Source organism: Aotus nancymaae, unplaced genomic scaffold, assembly GCF_030222135.1.
Source record: "Aotus nancymaae isolate 86718 unplaced genomic scaffold, 86718_ANA_hifiasm-v0.15.2.pri h1tg000058l, whole genome shotgun sequence".
Taxonomy (NCBI): domain Eukaryota; kingdom Metazoa; phylum Chordata; class Mammalia; order Primates; family Aotidae; genus Aotus; species Aotus nancymaae.
The window spans coordinates 37927450-37951335 of NW_026988472.1; the positions used below are offsets into that span (position 1 = coordinate 37927450).

Here is a 23886-nt window from a genome sequence, read left to right on the forward strand (position 1 = left end):
GTCTTGGTAGCTGATGTTTTTTCCGCCAGTGGGTGATAAAAATTAAATCCCCAAATTTCTCCTTCTAGGCTTTTTACTAATTAACCTGTCATCTGTGGTGAAGTGGAACATAGACTCAACCTTGCTCATTCCAAGTCCCACAATTAAACTGCTGGTAGTTAAGGTCAAAAGCTTTTCTCTGGAAATTTGAGACTAACATATTTTTAAATTGACAAAAAGTATAAAACAACTTTTAAAATATTTATGTCAAAATATTCAGGAAAAGAAGGAGCTTTCATTTAGAGTAAAAACTGCATTCTTAATTCACCATTATTCCCTACTTCATTTACTGTGATTGTTCTCCACTTACGGTTGACAGAACAAAGGATCCATGAAGATAGGATCATTCATGTAAAATAGTTCCTCTTACAGAGTGATGAGTGGAGTAATGCTATGATTGGGATGTGATGCATACAGAGATAAAGGTGTGAAAATCAAGTGGGCAGAAATGTCTTGAAACATCTATAGAAGATAAATGTGCTCTAGAAAAACATCAAAAGAATAATATAGCAAAAACACATTTCATACGAGGAGAAAATGTTAAATTTCCCCCATTCATGGTACTATCACAAAGTGTCTGGTGACATAAGTGTGTCAGTAATAAGGAATCCAGGCAGGTGATCTGTGGCTTAACAAAAGAAAGGAAATAAAAAAAATTATGATGAGAGAAACAAGAGTCAGACTATCTTTATGTATAAATGAGAATGCAAACAAAATGGAAGTATTGAGGGATAAAAGGATATGGTGCATTTGCTATAAAATATGTCATAATTTTAAAAGTGAAATATTGAAACAGATTACTTATGCATGCAGTATAGATTTATCTGAGTCAAAGAAGCCTTACACAAAATAATATATACTACATGATTCATTTATATGAAGTTCTAAAGTACGCAAAGCTGATCTAAAGGTAAAAAAAGAAACATCAATTTCTGAAAGTAAAATCAGAAATCAGAAAAGTGGTTGTCCCTTAGGATAGAGGTTCAAGCATGAATTTCCTGGAAAGGGGCATGATTTTCTAAGGTAATGGTTATTTTCTATATTTTATACTTTAATAGTTTAGGCTACATAGGTCAAATATGCATATGTCAAAACTCATCAAACAATGCACTAAAGATTTGTGAACTTCACTGTATGTAACTTTTACCTCAAAATAAGAAGTATAAATAAATGCATTCAAAAATTCACTAGCTGAAGTATTTGGGGGAAACATACTGATGTCTGCAACTTACTTAGAAATACATCAAAATATAAGTGGGATTGATAGATGGATAGATGGAGGGATAGATAGATAGGTTATAAAACAAATATAGGAATAGGTTAATTATAGAATCTAAGTCTTGGACACATGAATGTTACTTTACAGTCTTTCAACTTTTCTTCATATTAGAAAAGTTTTATAATAAAATGTTGAGAAAAAGTAGGAGGTGGGAGAGATGAAATGAAGTTGGAAAAAATGGCAATAACTGATGCAGCAAGAAGACGATTGATGGATTCATTATACCCTTCTGTCTACTGTTCCATGTGTTTGAAATTTTCCATAATCAAAAGTTTAAAAAGAATTTCTATATATTCATATATATATACATACATTAAAATGAAAACAGTTTATCCAAATTGAATATAGAGTTGTATTTAAGTCATGTAATTATGCATATGTATTTTCTCTCATTTTCTATATTTTTGATAACACTATCTTGCCATAATATAAGAAGGAACTGGAGAACATTGGGCTCAGGTAGGAATCCAGGGAAATTAGATGATAGGGTTTCAAACTGAAAATACTAACTCTGAAAAAGAGATCATCATTTTCATAAGTCACTTCTCTTCACCCCAGTTCAATTTCAACAGTGTATCCTGATCCCTACCTAGAAAAAGAGAATCTTCCTCTTTGTGGTGTGAAGAGTGGAAAAGGTAGTAATTAAGAACACAGACTCTTGAACCACATGAAAGATTAAGGTGGACACTGAATCCAAAATGTAAACCTTCACTTTCCCCCACCCTTCCTTCACAACTTAACTTTGTCTCTCTTTCAATGGTGTTCAGATAACGTACAGATGTGCTACTGAAATGACATTTCACAAGTCCTAATTCTACTAACTAGCCCTGAAACCTGCAGTTTCTTCTTTGCTATGGATTCTCATTCCAAATCCTCCCTTTGATCAATATTGCCTTCTCAACTGATTCCACAGGAAATGGCTTCACAAAACTAATATTGATATTATGCCTTAATTATTTATATAAGACCAATATAAAAATGGGCATATAAAGAAGGTCTCTGTAGATATTACAGAATTGTATTGAAGATCCTGTTTATTACATTGTTCAAATTTCCCAACCCATTGTTCAGTTTCTCTCAGAGATCTGGGCTAGGAGATGGTCTCTCCTGATAACTTGCTGTGTCCCTTATGTTTCCCTTTGACTTTGGCTTCCAGGAAGCTTAGAGTTATTTGATTCATTATACGTCATTCTCTCTTAGCTCTGTTTTATGTTTTAATTATTCCACTCCCATCTTTTCCACATCTATCCCAACACTTGCTCCCATTGCTTAGAACTTGCACTTTAGTAATTACAGATGTGTTGATTTAATAGTATCTAAGTTTTTGTAAACTGCTCTGGGTTTAGAAGTGGGCAAAGAATATGTGATAAATAATTTCTATAAAGCCTCCAATACCACCAATAGTTATATTACTCTAGTTTGAATTTTAGTGTAGTGACATCCAAGCATATTGCAATGAAAGATGAGTTTAGCTGATATTAAGAAAACAAAATCATTTGTTATGTTAAGAAGCCATCAGGAAACAGTAAGAGGAAGAAAATATGCAATCTTTTTTTTTTTTTTTAGATTTTTAACTTTTTATTGTAGTAAAATCAGAATAACAGAGCACATGCAGTGACAGCATCTGCAACTAATACAATAAGCGATTACTAAACTTACAGTGACTCGAGCTTCATGGTTACATTCAGCAATTACATTCTTTACTGAAAATATTGCTGGCTGATGAAACTGAATGTAAGTCACTGATTATGGCAATACACAAAAATAACTACTTTTGAGGACTGTAAATATGCCAGACAATCACTGAAAATCAAAACAAAACACCTAACAAAACTCAGAGAACGTTTGTGGATGTAGACACTTCATATCAGTGTTCAGATGTGTTTCATTAATACCTTAAGACAAGCATATCAAAACCTTGGCATGTTTTAAATTCAAGTTGACAATTTTGTCTTAAAGTTTCTCAGAAAATTATAGCTACATTGCCAATGCCGGGTCTGCTTAATTTGACTCAAGTTTAATAGGACTTAACATTAAAAGCTCACACTACCCCGAAATATATTATTTTGCATATGGTGACATTCAACATTCAAGTGCCAGTGTTTTCTGTACTGTCTTTTGGTCAAGTTTCTTTAAACTTTCAAAGAATCACTTTTAGGCTTACAAAAATAAATATTTGTCAAAATGTTCCATAAATATTACACAACTAGCAGCAAAAAGTATCTAAAATCTGTTGTGTGCAAATAGTTGTCTTCTCAACTATCATTCCATGGTCCCAAATAAAATTTTACAATCTACTTCTTGACTGGCTGCATTCAGCAATCTCCGAGAGACAAAATAAAACTGGGAGGCTGAGGACACGCACACAAGACATATATATATATATATATATAAAATTCTCCGAATGTGCAATAAAATAAGTACTTTATAAAAAGTTAGTCTAAACTTACACTAATTGAAATAGCACCTTAACAAATGACCTCAATACTGTGAATTACACCTACTTACAAATTTTAGAAAAAGGCACAATACACGTGAAAATCTATTGTACTTTAAGAAAATTTGCCAACTTCTTATGCTACTGAAAAGATTTGTTTTTGAAGATCATTGCATTCTGGCCACAAAATTGGTACAGAATTCCAAGTGGGAGAGGCATTTTTAGCGGTGGACAATCATCTTTGGCCAAATTTATAAGAGACTGTAAATACATTGGAAACCTATGCAACTAAAAGACACAAAAACTGCACATAGAGAATGCACACCTTGTGCAGTTTAGTACATATGTGCAACCTGTGTGATTTCAAGGATTTGTCAGCCTTAGATTTACAAAGTCTACAAGTGTAAGCCATTGTAACATTTCGATGCAGCTTTACCAGAGCAATATGAATCTACATTTAAATTAAAGCCTGTTGCATAATCCTTCCTGTTTAAATCCCTTCTTGACTGAAAAACATCAACACTAGCATGCAGGTAAAGACCAGAATCCAATCAGGCCTATCGTGAGGCTTGGTCGTTGCCATGGTCAGCCATTCTAACATTTCAAATTTTTATGGCAGGCATATAAAAACTAATTAAATGATATCTCCCCCAAACATTTTATCAAAGCTTTAAACCTTTCCTGTGATAGTACACCCACATTTGCCTAGCTTAGAATAAACTTCCTGGACTTTAAAAGAGAAACTGCTGTATTTACTTGAATTAACTTTATGAGCTCTTTCAAAATATTAATGGGTATGGGGATACATTCCACCTCATCATGACTGGAATGGCATATTTAAAAAGCGTAAGTTTCTAAGTGCCTCTCCAGCATACAGTGAGCAAATCAGAACTTAATATAGGTTGGCCACATAAAAAAACTATGCTTTAATGCTTTAAGATGATCCCCCAACCCCCAAGTCAGCAAGAATCAAACAGTCCGAATGCAGGCTACTACCTGAAGTTTTTTTTGTTTTGTTTTTTCTCGTTTATATTTATGGATTAATTGATGATTCCTGTTGAAGCTGTATCACACCTCTGTGCCAAGGTTTGATTTTAGGTCAAGTTTAGTAAATTTGTCAAAACACTTGGTATCGTGAGCATTATTGATTCAACAGGACATCAAAGTAATAAGTTGTCTAAAGTTAAAGTCACAGTACGTTAACAAACAAAACGATCCTTAGCCACAAACTTATAAATGCAGTTTGGGGTGGGACTAAAGCAGGAGGGGAGAGTTAAATCCAAACTACAGCAATTAGGTCTTCAAACCAATTTCTGAATAGGGCTGTTGTTTTATTTCCTTTTGTTTTTCTTCTTGTGACTTTGAGTTCCCTCGAATTTTCAGGACAATCACTGCTGGTAATGTACTGCAAGTTCCTGAAGCTACACAATACAGTCTGGCTAAGTTACCTGTGGTTTCCATATTAGCTTGTTTGTAAGGGTGACTCTACTGCAAAGCAGATTCAGTTGCCCCACCAGTCAACCCCCTGGGAGTTATAATTTCCTCCATATCCATCACTATTGTAGAGGCCTCCATAGCCACCTCCACCAAATCCTCTACTGTTGCCATAACCACCTCCACCACTGCGGCTGCTGCTAGCACGACTACTACTGAAGTCAGAACTGCTGGAACCACTACTCTGTCGACAGTCTCTAGCACCAAATCCTCCGCTGAATCTTTTAGATCATCCACGACTGCCACCCTTGTAGTGGTGTTCATAAGCCATATTTTCCAACCAAGAAGGCACTTCTTGTTTAACTTCTACAAGAAGATCCAACAAATCCTTTGCAATATTCACATTTTTTTCATTAAAGAATGAGGTGGCAAGGCCCAGGTTTCCTACACGTCCTGTACGGCCAATATGATGCACATATTCTTCAATATCACTTGGCAAATCAAAATTGATAACGTGTCTCACATTTGAAATGTCTAGTCCTCGTGCTGCCACAGCTGTAGCCACAAGAATTGGGCTTCTCCCTGAGCGAAACTGGTGAAGGGCCTCCTCTCGATCTCTCTGTGATCGGTCTCCATGAATACTCGTACAAGCATATCCTTCATGGTATAAGAAATCCTCCAGGGAATCCCTCCCTTTTTGGTCTCTACAAACACCAAAGTCAGTGAATCCCTCCCTGTTGCCCACAACAGATCAAGCAGAAACGACCATTTATCTAAGTCTTCCACCCAAACTACTTTCTGTGTGATGTTCTCAGAAGTAGAGCCTTCTCTGCCTACAGCCAAAAAGATATATTCATCCAAAAAGTCACGAGCAAGCATCTGTATTTCTTTAGAAAAAGTAGCACTAAACATCATAGTGCGACCAACACCCTTTGGTGGCATAGTATCTTGTTCAACTATACGACGTATCTGAGGTTCAAATCCCATATCCAACATCCTATCAGCTTCATCCAACACTAAATATTTGCAGAAGTATAATGCAATCTTTCCTCTTTCCATCATATCCACTAGACGTCCTGGAGTGGCTACTAACGAGTGGCATCCACGTTCTAAGTCCCGAATCTGCTGACCAATATCAGTACCACCATAGACTACACAAGGATGAACTCTAGATCGGTATGAAAATTTTCTGGCTTCCTCATAGATCTGTACAGCCAATTCTCTCGTTGGGGCTAAAACCAAGGAAATTGAATATTGCTTGTGGCACCCATACCTTGCATTTTCCTTCACAGCCTTCACAGATTCTCCTGGACCATCTGTATATATCTGACTCAGTATGGGCAAAAGAAATGCTGCAGTTTTTCCAGAACCTGTCTGGGCACAAGCCATTAAGTCTCTTTTTCCCTTAATGATAGGAATGGCATGTTTTTGGACTGGAGTAGGACGAGTATAGCAAGTAAGCTCAATGATCCCCATGATAATTTCTCCCATGTCAATATTACTGCAATTTTCAATATGTGGAGGACAGTCACTGCCGGTTGCCTCTACTGGTATATCATCGTATTTCTCAAAGTTAATCCCCGTGTTTCCTCCAGAAAACAGTTCCTGCTATAAGCGTGCACTTGGTGGAAGTGGTTTTGACCAATCATCTTCATCTGACTTGTCACACCAACGACTGTGTCCACTCCGTTCATATCTACCAAAGCCAGTTCTGTCACGATTGCCAATACCATCATATTCACTCCGTCCACGATCATCAAATCTTCCGCTTGAACCACTTCCACGATCACTGAAATAACCAGACCTTCTTCTTGATTCTCGAGACACAAAACTGCTATATGCATCCTTATCTCTGCTGCAACTCCAACCTGAACTGTCTTTATCAGAGAATCCTTTAGATGCTTCTCTGTTCCTTAAGTGAGGAGGTATATAGAGTCCTTTGCTTGCTGTACTTGCTCCTCCACTCTGTTTCTCAGAGTTCAGGTCCAGATCAGCAAGCTGCTGGTCCAGTTCAGGGTCATTTTTAACCACCACTACATGACTCGTCCCTGAAAAGAAGCGAAAGCTCGGACAGGGCACTGTAGTTGTGAGACCGAATATCGGAGCTCTCACAGGAAAGCCACAGCTGTAGAGAACACTGCTTAGCCTGCGTGGTAAAATGAACATATGCAATCTTGAGAGTTACTTTATTTTTTAAAAAAACCATCAAGGTCAACTTCTAACATGCCATATTGCCCAGTCAGTCTCCTGGATGTACATGTGTTCTAAGTTTCTCATCACAGTGGCCAGACTAATCACTGATGTGGAAACAGATCTCACTCCTCTCAACTGGCTTTTGTAAGACAGAGAGTGAATCTAGGTCATTTCTCTTGGAGATAGTGCTGTATCTCTGGATTAGAAAGAAAAAGTTCAGCAGTATGACAGAAAAAATTCAACTGTCTAAGTTAAAATAAAAATCTTTTAACTTCATCATTAAGTGTATATTCCTTAAGAAAAAAGATTCTCTCACCACAGTTCACCTGAAGTAATTAATTCTTCCTAAACACATAAGCTCTGGGAGTTATGATTGACCCTCTGATTAAATATTCAGAAGCATTAAAAAATTAAAACATAAAAGCATGGAATAAAATGGCTGAATGGTTATCTGATCTAAGGATTAAGAAAAGTTTTCAGATCCAAGATGGCCGATTAGGAGGAGCTCGGGATTACAGCTCCGAGAGAAGGCGCAGAGGGTGAGTGGATGCCGCATTTCCAGACGGATTTTTACTGCCCACAGACCAGGAGATTCACAGGAGGAGGAGCCCCACGGGTCGCCAGCACCGCTGGTCTGACTGGCGTGGCCACTCGGCCTACGCCCTGGGGCAGGGGGCAGCGGCTCCTTGAGCAGAGTAAGAGAGACTGAGTCCCCTCTGAGCCAGCAAGGGGAGCTGAAGCGGGAAGTCAAGCCAGGAGATTCCTGGGAAAGGGCGCACCGCGAATCTCAGAGCCGCTGCTTTGGCTGACGCAGCGGCTCACAGGGCATCAGATTTTTACTGCCCATGGACCAGGAGATTCACAGATGGAGGAGCTCCATGGGTTGCCAGCGCTGCTGGTTGGACTGGCGCGGCTGCTTGGCCAACACCTGGGGCAGGGGGCAGTGGCTCCTTGTGCAGAGTGAACAAGACTGGGTCCCCTCTGGGCCAGCAAGGGGAGCTGAGGCAGGGAGTCAAGCCAAGAGATTCCCGGGCAAAGAGGGCGCCACGGAAAGCACGGCTGAACCTGGGACGGTCCAGCTCTGTGGGGGAGGGGCATCCCCCACCGCGAAACACCCTGCACTTCCCAGGGCAATTTGCTGTAACCAAGGTAACCCGCCACTACAGAGACTCCGTCACTACGGGGGCGGGCCAACATAGCGGAAGCAGTTCTAACTACACCCATATAAACAGGATTGCAGGGAAGTTCACACGGAAGCTGGGCGGAGCCCACAGCAGCTCAGTGAAGCCTCTGCAGGCTGAGTGTGACTAGGCTGCCACCTTGTGAGCAGGGAAAACGGTAGCAAGACAGCGGGAAATCATAAAGCCCTAACTCCCTGGGACAGAACACTTGGGGGGAAGAAAAGGGGGTTTATGAGTTCAGCTGCTGTAGACTTAAAATTACCAAAATCAGAAAGCAACTACAAAGTCGATAGGTGGATAAATCCACAAAGATGGGAAGAAACCAGCACAAAAAGGATGAAAACACCCAAAACCAGAACACCTCTCCTCCTACAAGGGAGTGCAACTCCTCACCAGCAAGGGAACAAGACTGGATGGAGAATGAGTGTGATGAAATGACAGAATCAGCTTTCAGAAAATGGATAATAAGAAACATCTGTTTGCTAAAAGAACATGTTCTAACCCAATGCAAAGAAACCAAGAACCTTGAAAAAAGACTTGACGAAATGCTAGCGAGAATGGACAACTTAGAGAGGAATATGAGTGAATTGATGGAGCTGAAAAACACAACACAAGAACTATATTTTGGGATGGTTTATTGTGCAATAATAGATAACTGATATGGTCTCCCAGATACTTTTTGGATTCTATTCAGGCTATGAAACCACTCAGGCCCACAGGAGTGTTGATTAGGAAAATTATGGGCATAGTTCAGGTACTCAACATTGTGTAGTACATATATATAGTGACCTTGCTGCTATCTTACTTTGGTTTACACCATTATTTTCAGTTTTGGGTTCCTGACTTATCATTCTCTGCCTGAGTAAGTTCTCTACTCCATACCCCATCATATGTTCACGATTAGGTTTTTGCTAGAGATGTCTCAAATAGACATCTTGCAAAATACTAAATGATAAACTTTTAAAATAAGCATTTGTCTAAAGCTGATTATGTCACTGTCACTGTATTAACTTCTGGGAAAATTTATAATTTTATCGTTAAAAATTTAGTGGTTAGATTTTACATGTTCAATGTAATGCAGTGTACTCCTTAACAATATAATTATTAATCAATAATGATAATATCAATATTTATATGGTAATATAGTACAAGAGCAATAATTTGCTTAGCACTGGTTTGTTCCCATTATACTAAATAGTCTCCCAGTTTTTTCTGAAGTTGGTAGAGAAACAGTAAAATTTTTGGATAGTTTTGTCAATGTAAGATACTGATGGTGATGTTGCCACCAAATTATTATGCTTTCCTTCCTCTCTAATACTGAATTGTTAAGGTAAAAACTTATCTCCTGTTTAACTCCTAGTCTTGATGGTTGGCTGATAGTGATAATGCAGATGCATTAAAGCAATTCCACGAATGGAAATGTTATACACTCCTCAAAGAAGAAACTTTCTGAATATTTTCAGAAGCAAAAATACAATTGATATCCCATTATACTGTTTATTTCTAAAACTTTTCATGCATTTGCTACTTAAAACAAGAACTTGAAAAAATGTTATTTCTAAATCTTGACTCTGTAATGGGGAAAAATAATTCGCTTTGGAACTAAGTTATTGGCTTTCAAGGTAAAATCTTCCCTGAATTTCCAACTGCATTTCAGCTTTCATTGCCTGGATACACTCCTAGCATTTTGACTGGAAAGGAATGATAGAAATGTCTCTCCATCAGCTATTGTATAAGAAACACTTTCATTCTCCAAGCACAATGTTATTTTTTCAACAAGTTCAAGCAACTCTACGACTTTCTCTACATGCAATCATCAGTTGTTATTAAGTTCTACAATGCTATTATTATCTACAAAGTATGGTATAAGAGCTTTCTTGTATTTAAGCTGCCTTTTTAAGTGTGTAGCAGTGCTTCTTCCATCATGCTTGGACATCTTGTAAAACACATGGTAAGGCAGTTCTAAAATAGCTTTCATCTCTATATAAAATTACATTCCAAAATCTCTTGTATGACATGAAGTCTGTCTCTTGCTGAAGAATGATGAAAGTGTCTCACTACTTTTCTGCTGTTCTATAATTTTTTTTCTGAATGCACAACCAAAAAGAGTGGACAAAACATTGTATGATTGTGGATCCTAGTATAACTTTCAAAATGTTTGTTAGATTTTTAAAAACAGTTATAATTTTATTCCATAATTTTCCATTTTATCGTTTATCAACCAGCTGTGGTATGTTAATGGTTATGTAAAACCTAGAAATCCCTTGGTAAGCAAGTAAAGCAGAAAAGCAATTAAATTCATATTGATCCACCAAGTAGTTAAACTTTAAAGAAACTTCTGCTAATTTCTGAATTATCAATTGTCTAATTTACAAGATACAGAGGTCATATATTCAATAATATCACTAGAATTTTTCTGGCTAGCAGAATATAATTCAGGAAACTTTTTTTCAGTAATATATTTCTAGATGAAACTTTGTACCTAGGATTTTTAAAATGTCAAAATTGAGGGAACTCAAGATTCCTTTCTCTCAACTCCATAAAAATGATTGGCACTCTATAAAGATAATTTAAATAGGAGATTTGTTTTAAAGTTTTAGGCTCTGAAAACTAAAGCTATAAGGAATTTTCTTCTCAAATGTAGTATTTTAAAGTCTCTTATTTTGAAGTTTGATGGTAAGAACAAAATGAGATCGAGATATCTCTTTTTTCTCTAACATTTATTCTTTGTATTCTTTACATCCTTTATTATATCAGGATCAAAAGTTATTTGTTAAGTTACTTTATAGTCTATCTTTTATTTTTTTTCTGCTTATGATGGTTTGAGGTGGCAAAATTGACTTGCACCATTTATTTTTTAATAAAAAAAATTTTTTTTCTTCATCATTCAACTTGAGACATTTGCCTTTAAAATCATACTTCCAAGATGTGGTGAATTATCAATAAGGCTTTTTTAAAGCTCTGCCTAAATGAAAGTAAGTAGCTACATATTAAATTCTTAAGCTTTAAGTTCTTAAAAGGTTATTTTATTTGAGTTTATAATTGTTCATACACCAAACAATTCTGCTAATTAGAATTAATATGTAATCTCATCTCTTTTTTCAGTATTTTATTGTTCACATTGTATAATTATTAGACAAAAAAGAAAATGTGTTCTTTCTAATGTTATTTTCCTCATGCATTTTCATAATATTTCTAATAACTGTCAACCTTTTCCCTTATTCATTTAACTCTGAAAATTCTTAATAACTGTTCTATACATAAAAATTAATGGCTTTCATGGTCATGATTAATTATTATAGCATTTTATTTCTGCAATAAAAATACACATTTATATTACAATTGACTGTTAGAATTTCAACAAATAAAGCACACAACAAGATTTTAACTTCATGCTACACTCAAAATGCTTATTTATATTTGAAAGTGAATATCAAGAAATTAACTATAAATCCCAATAATCTATCTTACTGCTTTGTACTATTATTTGTATTACCATTGTTATAACACTAAGTATATATAATGGCAACCTAGGTAATTGCACAGTCTTTCTTGTGATGTTAAAGTAGGCAAGAGGCTATTTAGCCTTCCAACAGCTACAGCCAAAGCCCAAGTTGAAAACCATATTTTGGCTGAATTCCCAGGTCAAAGGCAAACTTTCATACCACCTTGCTTTGTGTATTTAAAACTTCAATCTCAAAGAGTAATTTTAGGCACATTATAAGATTTACCTAAAGATATTTATGTGCATATAATGGATCTCTTTCTACCTGGAAGCAAAACATTAGGTTATATGTTCAGAGGTTTTGAAAGGTTGAACTTGAAATTTGAGAATTCTAAGTCCTTCTTTGTTGGCTACATGCTAAAGAATGCGTACTAGGCAGTCCCCAAATATGGTTACCAGCAATTAGCAATTACTCCTCAATATTCATAGGCATATGCCTGCTACTCCCACTTCTCCCATTAAAAGTAAAGTCTATTTCCCTCTCCCTTGAATGTAGGCTAGCCAGTGACTTTCCCAGTTCCAGGCCTAGACCTTCAGGGACAGATTTCACCTTTGCTCTCTTGAAACCTGGATGTCATGCTATAAGAAAGTCTAGGCTAGCCTGCTGTAGAAAGAAGATATGTAGAAAGGCCCTAGAGAATCAGGAGGATAAGCTGCCACATAGAAGACATATTGGGTAGAGCTGAATCCTCAATGACAGTCAATACTGAGACCTCAGAAATGCAAGAGCAGCCATCTTGTACCTTCCAGCCCAGCCTATGAGACAACATGAGTGATTCCAACTGACATTAATGGAACATAAGTATCACCAACCAACCTTCAGAAATCATAAGAAACAGAATCATAAGAAACAGTTAATAGCTGTTGTTTCATTCACTAAGTTTAAGGGTGGTTTGTTACCTATCAATAAGTAACAGGGATAGACATTTCTATCTAGTCTGGGGTCTTGCCAAAAAAAAATTAGACATGTGACATTAGCTTTGAGACTGGGCAGAGGGTAGAGGGTGGAAGAGCTATAAGGAAAATGCTGTTGGAGACTGGCAAAGGGAGAATCAGTTATGCATTGTTAGAATATTTGGCAATACTCTTACCTGCAGCAACTTGGAAGATAGAAAGGAATCCAACAAACTTATGTATTTGGCGAAAATTTCAAAAAGAATGTTGAAGATGCCAACTGACTTCTCTTAGCCCTGTATAATGTATTGCAAAAGAAAGATAGGCTAATGAAAAACTGTTAAAGTTTTTGACAAGGATTTGGAGAAAATACAGAAGGTTTAAGACAGTCTCTTCAGTTACTAAGAGACTTTAGTTTGAAAGAAACTTGAGGAAAACATTAAATTCAGGATGCTACCAGTAAACTGTGGCCTCAGGATCAAGATCAAATCAAAAGTGAGGCTGAATGATTTAATGCAGTGCCTCAAAAATCCTCTTTCAGCTAGACAAAGGGGTTTTAAAAATTCATAAGGCCATTGTTCCATAGCACTTTGACTCATGGTCCAGTTTAAAGAAAGCCTGTTTAAAAAATAAATTGTAGGTGAAGCTTTCATTTAATGGAGTAGATTATAATTTGATTAGTAGAAAAACTATAAGGTTCCTCAGAGAATAGGGTCCTGATATCATGTAGCTGGGTGGATTTCAAAATTGCTATGGGCCTATGGGCCAGTGACCACTGTGTGCCTTCCATCCCCTCCTTTGGATGGATGTGTCTGTTGTAATTTTCCTGTTCTTATCTCACCTTTGTATGTTGGGGACAGATGATGTGCATTTTTAATTTACAGTTTTCTTGTTTGAGAGAAACTATACCTGAGCAGCTGCAATCAACAAACTGCACCTAAGGATCCTCATCCTCATATAAACTAATTTTAGATGATGAGATCCTGGACTTTGAGCTAATGCTACAGTGGTGTGATATTGTTGAAAATGACATTGAATGCACTTTGCATATGGAAGGGATATGAGTTGTTGTGGCTGGTGGGTGAATTATGTTACATAGTCTCCAAATATGGTCATGAAAATTACTTTTTTCTCTGTACTTGCATACTGCTACTCTCATAAAGTGTTAGAGTCTAGCTTCCCTTCTCTTGAAGCAAGGCTAGTTTGTGACTTTCTTTGACCGATATAATATAGCAGAAGTTCCACAGTGCCAGTTCTGTGCCTGGGACTTCAGTGGTAGTTTATTGTTTTATTCTATTGGGACCCAGTTGCCATGCTGTAAGAAAGTCTCAGCTGTCATGCTGGATACAAAAGATATGTTGCAAGGCCCTAGAGGACGAGCTGCCATGTCAAGAGAGATCCCACCTGGAGTAAAATTGATGGCCCCCAGGTGACAATCAGCATCAAGGTCCAGACATGAGAAATAAGCCTTCATGAACCTTATGTATTAGACCAGGCACTAACTGAATGCGGTCACATAAGTGAGTCCAGCTAACACTACAAAGTGCAAAAGAACTGCACAATCAATACATAGAATCGTCATAATGAATCATTGTCATTCTAAACCACTAAGTTATGAAGAAGTTTGTTACATAGTCACAGGTAACTGAGGAGAGTGGAAATGCAAAATTCTTTATGTGGTTTTGAGAAAAAAATTTTCTATATAAAGAAGCATTAAAATTGACCTGCTATTTATAGAATTAATTTGGTTAAATAAGAGAAGATGTATATTCCTTTTGGCAAAATTAATTTGCGCCACTTAAAAAACTTGTGTAGGATATGAAACTGTAGTTAAGAGACTCTGACTCAAAAATAAAAAAAGAACCTCCTAGGAGGCATAAGTCAGCAAGATGACAGAATGGGACTTTCCAGCACTCAGCCCACCACAGAAACATCAATTCGAACAACTGTCCACACACAAAAATATCTTCACAAGAGCTGAGAAAACCAGGTGAGAGATCATAGCATGAGGTACAAAACAGAAATAAGGAAAGACACATTGAAGAGCATAGGAAGGGCAGTTTTATACTACCCATGTCACCTCTCCCCCAAAACTCAGTCAACATAGCATGGAAAGAGATAGCTTTGTTTGGGAGAAGGAAATAAGCACTGAACTTCTTCGCAAACCCCAACACCAGATGCACTAAAAACCAATGCCAGGCAGGTCCCCGTAGCCCCAGACTCTAGGTATGTACACTCCTCCACTGAGCCTCTGGGCATACCCCAGTACCAGGTTGGAACACATAGCTCCAGGCTCCAAGCCTGCCATGTGGCCTCAGGCTCTAGGCCTGCCCCAGGCCAGCCTGCCATGGCAACCCTGAGTTCTAAACTACTCCCAGCATTGAGTCAGCCCCAATTTCCCCAGATTTCAGGCCATCCTCAGCTCCAGGCTGATATCCACAGCCTAAGTCTTGAGGCCAGTACCTATGGACAGTCTCCAGGCAGGCTACTGTGGATATAGGCTCCAAATTTACCCAACAGCAGACCAGGCCCTGTGACCCCAACCACCAGACCCACCCATTTTCAGACCAGCCTAAAGTCAGGTCAGCCCATACAGCCCAAGGCTTCAGGCCTTCTCCAGTACTAGGGCAGCACCCCTGGCCTCCAGAACCAGGCCAGCACCTGTGGGCACAGTCTCAAGGCCTTCCCAGTGCCAAGTCAGTCCCAATGGGCCCATCCTCCAGACCAGACCAGCAGACCAAGGGTCTAGATCTGTCCAGTACTGTCCCAGTAGACCTCAGTGCTGGGTGAGCTCCCATGGAGACAGGCATCAGGACTGTTGCTACAGACCCAGGTTCCATGATGGCCCCAAAGGCCCAGGACTCAGGCTAGCCCACATGGACCTAAACTCCAAGCCACCACTTGCACACTCATCTTCTAGGCTGGCTTTAGGGACCTAGGGTCCAGAGCAATCCATATGGTCAATATTATTAAAATATCCCTACTATCCAAAGGGATCTACTAATTCAACACCATCCCTGTCAAAATTCCAATGACATTTTTCACAGAAATGGAAAAACAATTTTAAAATTTACATAGAACCACAAAAGACCCCAAATAAAGAAAGCGATCTTGAACAAAATGGACAAACCCAGAGACCTCACACTACTTGATTTGAAATCTACTACAAAGCTCTAATAATCAAAACAGTATGGTACGGGCATAGAAACAGACACATAGACAAATGGAACAGGAAAGAGAGCCTGAAAAAAAACTGCACATTTATGGTCAATTAAATTTGAACAAGGATGCCTAGAAAACACAATGGGAAAATAAATGGTGCTGGGAAAACTGAATATCCACATGCAAAATAATAGAATTAGATCCTCAGTTCATGCCATATAAAAAAATCAACTCACTCAAAATGGATTAAGGATGGAAACAAAACCCAAAACAGTAAAATTACTAGAAGAAAATGTAGAGGGAAAGCTCCATGGCATTGGTAATTTTTTGGAATTCAGGATGCATTTTTTTATTTTTAAATCTTGTGGGTGCATAGTATGTATATATGGCATATCTAAGATATTTTCATACAGTCATATCATGTGTAATAATCACATCAGGATAAATAGGGTAGCCATCATCTAAAATATTTATCCTTTCTATGTGTTACAAACAATCCAATTATATTCTTTTAGTTATATTAAAATGTGCAATAAATTATTGTTGACTGTACTGTCTGTTGTGTTATCCAATACTAGCTCTTACTCATTGTAACTATCTAACTATAATTTTGTACCCATTAACAATCACCACTTCTCCTTATCTCACCCCTCACACCCTTCTCACCTCTGGTAGCTATCATTCTACTTTCCGTTTCCCTGAGTTCAATTGTTTTCATTTTTAGCTCCTAAAATGAGTGAGAACATGCTAAGTTTGTCTTTCTGTGCCTGGCTTATTCTACTTAACATAATATCCTACAGCTCCATCCACACTGTTGCAAATGACAGGACCTTCTTGTTTTCATGGCTAAATAGTACTACATTGTATATATGCACCTCATTTTCTTTATTCATCTGTTGATGGACACATACATTGTTTCCAAATCTTGGCTATTGTGAATAGTGTTGCAATATACACAAGAGTGCAGTTATCTCTTCCATATACTAATTTCCTTCCATATGGATATACCCCTAGCAGCTGGAGTGCTGGATCGTATGATAATTCTATTTTTAGTATTCTGAGGAACTTCTTTACTTTTCTCCATAATGGCTGTATTAATTTACATCCCCTCCAACAGTGTATGAGTGTTCTCTTTTCTCTGCATACTCACCAGCATTTATTATTGCCTCTTTTTTTTTTTATAAAAGCTATTCTAACTGGGGTGAGATGACATCTCATTGTAATTTTGATTTGCATTTCTCTGTTGATCAATGATGTTGAGCACCTTTTCATATATCTGTTTGCCATTTTTATGTCTTCTTTTCTGAACTATCAATTCAGATTTTTTGCTCATTTAAAAATCAAATTTTTTCCTATAGTTGTTCAGACTTCTTATATATTCTGGTTATTAATTACTTGGTGAAGGGTAGTTTGCAAGTATTTTCTCCCATTCTGTAGGTTGCCTCTTCACTTTGTTGTTTCCTTGATCGTGAAGAAGATTTTAACTTAACGTGACCCAAGTGGTCCATTTTCGCTTCGGTTGTCTGTGCTTGTGGGAAATCATTGCACAGACTAATGTCCTGGAGTGTTTCCCCACTGTTTTCCTTCAGTAGTTTCATAGTTTGCAGCCTGAAATTTAAATCTTTAGTACATTTTGTTTTGATTTTTGTATATGACAAGACATAGTGGTCTAGTCTTATCCTTCTGCATATGGACATTCAGCACCATTTATTGAGGAGACTGACCTTTTCCTAATGTATGTTCTGGCACCTTTTAGAAAATGAGTGCACTGTATATGTACCCATTTATTTCTGTGTTCTCTATCCTGTCACATCAGTCTATGTGCCTCTTTTTCTGCCAGTCCCATGCTGTTTTGGTTATGTTTGGTTTTGTTTGCTGTTTGGTTAGCTTTGTAGTATAATTTGAAGTCAAGTATTGTGATTCCTCTACTTTTGTTCTTTTTGCTCAGGATAGCTTTGGCTCTTCTGGGTATTTTGTGGTTCCATGTAAATTTTAGAAATATAACTTTAGAAATTTATCTGAGGAATGACACTGGTATTTTGATAGGGCTTGCATAGAATACATAGATTACTTTGGGTAGTATGGACATTTTAACAATATAGATTCTTCTAATCCATGAATATGGAATATCTTTCCATTGTTTAGTGTCCTTTTCAATGTATTATAGTTTTCATTGTAGAGATCTTTTACTTCTTTGGTTAAGTTTATTCCTACGTATTTTATTTTATTTGCAGCTATGATACATGGGATTACTTTAATGATTTCCTTTTCAGACTGTTTGTTGATGGCATACAGAAATGCCACCCATTTGATTTTGTATCCTGCAGCTTTACTGAATTTATCAGTTGAAATAGTTTTTTGGTAGAGCCCTTGTGTTTATCCAAATATAAGAACATATCCTCTGCAAACAAGAATAATTTGACTTCTTCCTTTCCAATTTGGATGTACTTTATTTATTTCTCTTGTCTGATTGCTCTAGCTAGGACTTCCCATACTATGTTGAATAACAGTGATGAAAGTGGGTACCTTATCTTTTTCTAGATCTTAAAGGAAAGGCTTTCAATTTTTCCCTATTCAGTATGATGCTAGCTGTGGAAATGTCATAACTGACTTTTATTATGTTGAGATATGTTCCTTCTATACACAGTATTTTTAGTTTGTATTATGAAAGGATGTTGAATTTTATCGAACCCTTTTTTGGAACAAATGAAATGTTCATATGGTTTTTATCCTCCATTGTGTTGATATGCCATGTCACAGTGATTGATTGGCATATGTTGAACCATTCTCGCACCCCAGGGATAAATCCCACTTAGTCATGATGAACAATCTTTTTATTTTTTTTTCTGATACCCAAGAATTTCCTCAGTGAACCCATCAGTAAACTAGGCACTTTTGAGGACAAACTCAGTTAACTGGAAGATATGTTAATATAAATTATCTAAACGGAAAGATAGATATAAAAACATGAAAAAATGAAAAAGGTCATCGAAAAACTGTGGAACAGTATCAAATGCTCTAACCTCTAGTCCCAGAAAGAGATGGGAGGAAAGGAGAGGACAAGAGAGGGAAGGGGAGGAAAAGAAAGAAGAAGGAATAGAGCTAAACAGATATGTGAAGATACAAGCCCTGATACTTTTATTAAATAATGAAAGATATTAAAATATTTATCCAAGAATCTCAGAGAACCCAAAGAAAAATAAATATCAACAAAATCATACCTAGATACATCATAGTCAAACTGATGAAAACCAAAGATAAAAAGAAATTTTTAAACATTATTTTATGTTTTTAAGTTTCAGGGCACATGTGTGTGATGTGCAGGTTTGTTATATAGGTAAATCTGTGCCATGGTGGTTTGCTGGACAGATCAACCCATTACCTAGGTATTAAGCCCAGAGTGCATTAACTCTTTTCTCTAATGCTTTACACCCTCACCCTTCCCTGACAAGTCTCAGTGTGTTTTGTTCCCCTCCCTGTGTCCATATGTCCTCACTGTTCAGCTCTCACTTATAAGTGAGAACATATGGTGTTTGGTTTTCTGTTCCCGCATTAGTTTGATGAGGATAATAGCTTCCAGCTTCATCCATGTCCCTGCAAAGGACATGACCTTGTTTCTTTTTATGGTTGCATAGTATTCCATGGTGTATATGTACCACATTTTCTTTATCCAGTCTATCATCGATGGGCATTTGGGTTGAGTCCATGTCTTTGCTATGGTGAATAGTGCTGCAATAAAATATGTGTGCATGTATCTTTATAGTAGAATAATTTATATTCCACTGGGTATGTACCCAATAATGGGGTTGCTGGGTCAAATGGTATTTCTGGTTCTAAATTTTTGAGGAATCACCACACTGTCTTCTACAATGGTTGAACTAATTTTCATTCCCATTAACAGTGTAAAAGCATTCCTATTTCTCCACAACCTCGCCAGCATCTGTTATTCCTTTATGGAAAAAATAAACCATATTGCCATGGTGGTTTTCTGCACAGAGCATTCCATCACATACTTTGCGCTCATGCCTTCTTGTATTGAATGCATATATATTTAAGATAGTTAGCTCTTCTTGTTGAATTGAACCTTTTACCCTTATGTAATGCCTTTCTTTGTCTTTTTTGACCTTTGTTATTTTAAAGTCTATTTTGTCAGAAACTGGGATTGCAACCCCTGCTTTTTTCTGGTTTCCATTTTCTCATTAAATTTTTTTCCGTCTCTTTCTTTCAGTCTATGTGTATCTTTGCAAGACCCACTGATGGGTCTTGTCTTTTTATTCAGCTTGCCATTCTGTGTCTTTTAATTGGGGCATTTAGCCCATATACATAGGTACACAACACATCCTTGGATTCGTTGATTTTTTGAAGGCCTACACCACCAGGGCCTTGGGTCTCAAGCGCAAAACTGGGCAGACCCATGGCAGCTGCTCCAGTCAGCAGCAGTTCAGGCAAGTACTGAGCTGTAGGAATTTTTACATACTCCGGCAGCTCTCAGAACTCCAGTGAGGCAGGAGAACGTTCCACTCCTGTTGAAAGGGGGCTGAAGCCAGGGAGCCAAATAACCTCACTCAGTGGGTCCCACTTCCATGGAACCCTGCAAGCTAAGACCCACTGGCTTGGAATCCCCACTGGCCAGTCACAGCAGCCTGGAGTCTGCCTAAGATGACTGAGTTCCTGGGGCAAGGGGTGACCACCATCACTGTGACTCTAGTCAGCAGTTTTCCCCTGCCAGTGCTAGGGAAGCTGGGCAATTTGGACTGGGTAGTACTCCCCATAGTGCAGCACAGTGGCTGTGGCAGATTATGGGCACATTGATTCTTTAGGTGGAACTTGGATCCATTCCTCATCACTGGGCAGGGCCTCCCTGCAGGAATTCCAGCACTCCAGTGAGGGACTTATAGACAGAACTCTCATGTCCCTAGGACAGAGCACCTGGGGGGAGGGGTGGGGATTATGGACAGGAATGGAGAAAAAGGCATTTGCCAAGTCAGTGGTTGCATTCCAGGTACCAGGAGATGTGTTACTTTGTTCAGGCAATGAAGTCACATCTGGTACATCAGCTACAGTTGGAGTCACCACTTGGTTAAGCTACAATAATCCACTGTCATTCTCCAAGATCCATCTGCCTAGTGCACAGGCCAAATAGGAGCGTTAGATGGGGATGGTGGTGGGAATCATCACCCCTGCATCTTTCAAGTCCTTGATTTTGGCACTAATCTCTGCAATCGCTCCAGGGATGCAATGTTGTTTTTGATTTACTGTTTTTCTAGCTAGAGGTAGCTCTAATGCCTTCCATTGGGCATTTCCCACCATAATAGCCCTCACCCTACCAGTCAGGGAGCCAATGTGGGGATTCTGCCAGCTTTTAAGTATGTCTATGCCAGTTATGCATTCTGGTACAGGGGAAATGACCACAGGATGAGTCCAGGGACCCACTGAACCCACTGTAAATCAGACCTGATCTAAAACTCCATTAATTACCTGATCTCCGTAAGCCCCTACTTTAACTGGAGGACCACAATGATGTTTTGGCATACAGAGAAGAGTTTTGGGTCCCTGGAATCAATGTCAGCTCAGAGGCAGCATCCAGTAGTCCCGGAAAAGTCTGATCATTCCCCTTTCCCCAGTGCACAGTTACCTTGGTAAAAGGCTGGAGGTCTCCTTGGGGAAGGTTAGGAGAATGATTAACAGTATAAACTGGTAGTGTAGTGGCGTCCTTCCTTTAAGGGAACCCAGCCTCTCCTTCATTCAAGGGGTTCTGGGTCTAAAAACTGGTTCAAGTCTGAAAATTGATGGAGGGGCTATGATTGTCTGTTTTTATAATTCAAATTAGTCTTTTGTCCACTGGACCTCGAAGTTTTCTGCTTACATAAATGAAGTAAGAATGCAGTAGGCTTCCTATCAATTTCACTTCTAGGAACACTATGATTAATTAGCCAATGCCAGAGCTGTATACGAGTCAGACTATTCTGATTGCTACATTGCCTCTGCTGTCCAATACAGTAACTATGCCCACTTTGCCTTTAATGCTTGAGTGCCACCACTGGGCCCCTGCCACCAGGGATCCAATTATTCCCATTACATTTAAATTTTACAATTGCATGACTGCAATTACCAATGTAAAAGCTGGCATACAGAGAACAGCAATCACAGAGCTCATCAAGGACACGTGTGCTGCCCTCACAAATCTATTTCATAAAGTATTGGTGAAAGGTATGTCTTCTAGACCCTTCCCCATGCTAGGATGAGTAGGTCTAAAGTGACTAATCACTCTAGCATTTCCATCTCCCTAAGCCTTTGGATCCTTCTTCTACATTATACCAAGGGAGATCAGGCATTTCCAGCTCACTCACAGAAGGCCATCTTTTGATTCATGTTTCAGCTAACCAAGCAAATAAACTATTAAAACCTTTTGTAACTCCCCGAGCTACAATATTAAATGCAGAATCCCTGCCTAGTGGGCTCAAATCAACAAGTCAGCCTGATCCAACTTTATGTTCCTTCCACCATTATCCCACACCCTTAATATCTATTCTCATGTCTGTTCTCCAGATTTCTCCTTATATAAATTAGAAAACTCAAGCCATTCTTTTGGAGTGTATCACACCTCCTCATGGGTCACACTCTGAACCTCACCTCTAGAAACCTACCAGGACTTTAGTCTAGCTATAGGTCTAGAAGTAAACAGGGATGTCAGGGATGGGTCCTGGGAAGAATCAACATTGTCTTGCCTGGCAACTGCCTCAGGGGAGGACATCACTGTTGCTTCAGGCAATGCAGGCTTAATCTCCTCAGACAGAAGTGGAAAGGCTGTTGGCAGTCTGGGTATGGGAGGGGATGTTGCCACCACTGGGGATGGGGAAGGTATTTCCTTGGGCAAAAATAGTTCATCAAAGTTTACAAGCTCAGTGTCTTCAGCTTCACCAAGGTCTTCCCACACATCCCCATTCCAAGTTGCAGAGTCTCATTCTTTTCCTATCAATGCCCTCACTTTAACAGTAGACACCTTGCAAGGCTGTGTGTGTACCTTTCATTGAAGGTCAGCCAATCGCATGTTAAGATCATGTGTGTGACTTTCCATAATTTCAGCTCTTTATTTACAGGAGCTAAGATTTTCACTCAAGGTAATCTTAGAAGATTTGAGGCTCAGTATGTGCTTCTGGAGCCGAGAGTTAGAATCCTTGAGTTCATTGTTTTTTTTCATTACTTTGTCCAGTGAACTTAAAAGCAACAAACCAACTTCATTATATTTCTTGGTTCTCCACATAAGGTCAAAGATATCATGTATAGAGTCACTAAACTCCTTGCCTCTCATGAGCAGTGAATCAGGAGTATCAAATGCATTTATTTTGCATAATTTTCTAAACAGTTCCTGCCAAGGACTATCAGTGTTCTTCATACTATTAGAAGTATAGCCCTTAGAATTCTGGGGTCTAATCGGATTAAGCAGCCAACTCCAGAAACTCCAAAACCAATGAAATAACTCCATCCTTAAAAGTTTGTTGTTCTAGAAGCACTCCCTATACGAAAATCATTATTAGGGTTCTCTGAAGAGAAAGAACTAATTGGATTGATGAATATATGAAGGGGAGTTTATTAAGAGAATTAACTCACATTATCACAAGATGAAGTCCCACAATAGGCCGTCTGCAAACTGAGGAGCAAGGAAGCCAGTCTGAGTCCCAAAACCTCAAAAGTAGGGAAGCCAACAGTGTAGCCTTCAGCCTGTGGCTGAAGGCCCAAGAGCCCCTAGCAAATCACTGGT

At 38.4% G+C, this 23886-nt stretch overlaps 1 protein-coding gene and 1 long non-coding RNA gene across 3 annotated transcripts in view; one reads left to right on the forward strand and one right to left on the reverse strand.

Moving 5' to 3' along the window:
* The window catches only part of LOC105734663 (uncharacterized), a 407309-nt gene that overhangs the window by 373619 nt on the left and 9804 nt on the right, over nucleotides 1-23886 (forward strand). The window lies entirely within an intron of this gene.
* LOC105705464 (ATP-dependent RNA helicase DDX3Y-like) lies at nucleotides 5257-6680 on the reverse strand. Its single transcript, XM_064364624.1, is given in 2 exon segments — nucleotides 5257-5879; nucleotides 5882-6680. Coding segments are annotated over 2 exon segments (1422 nt in total).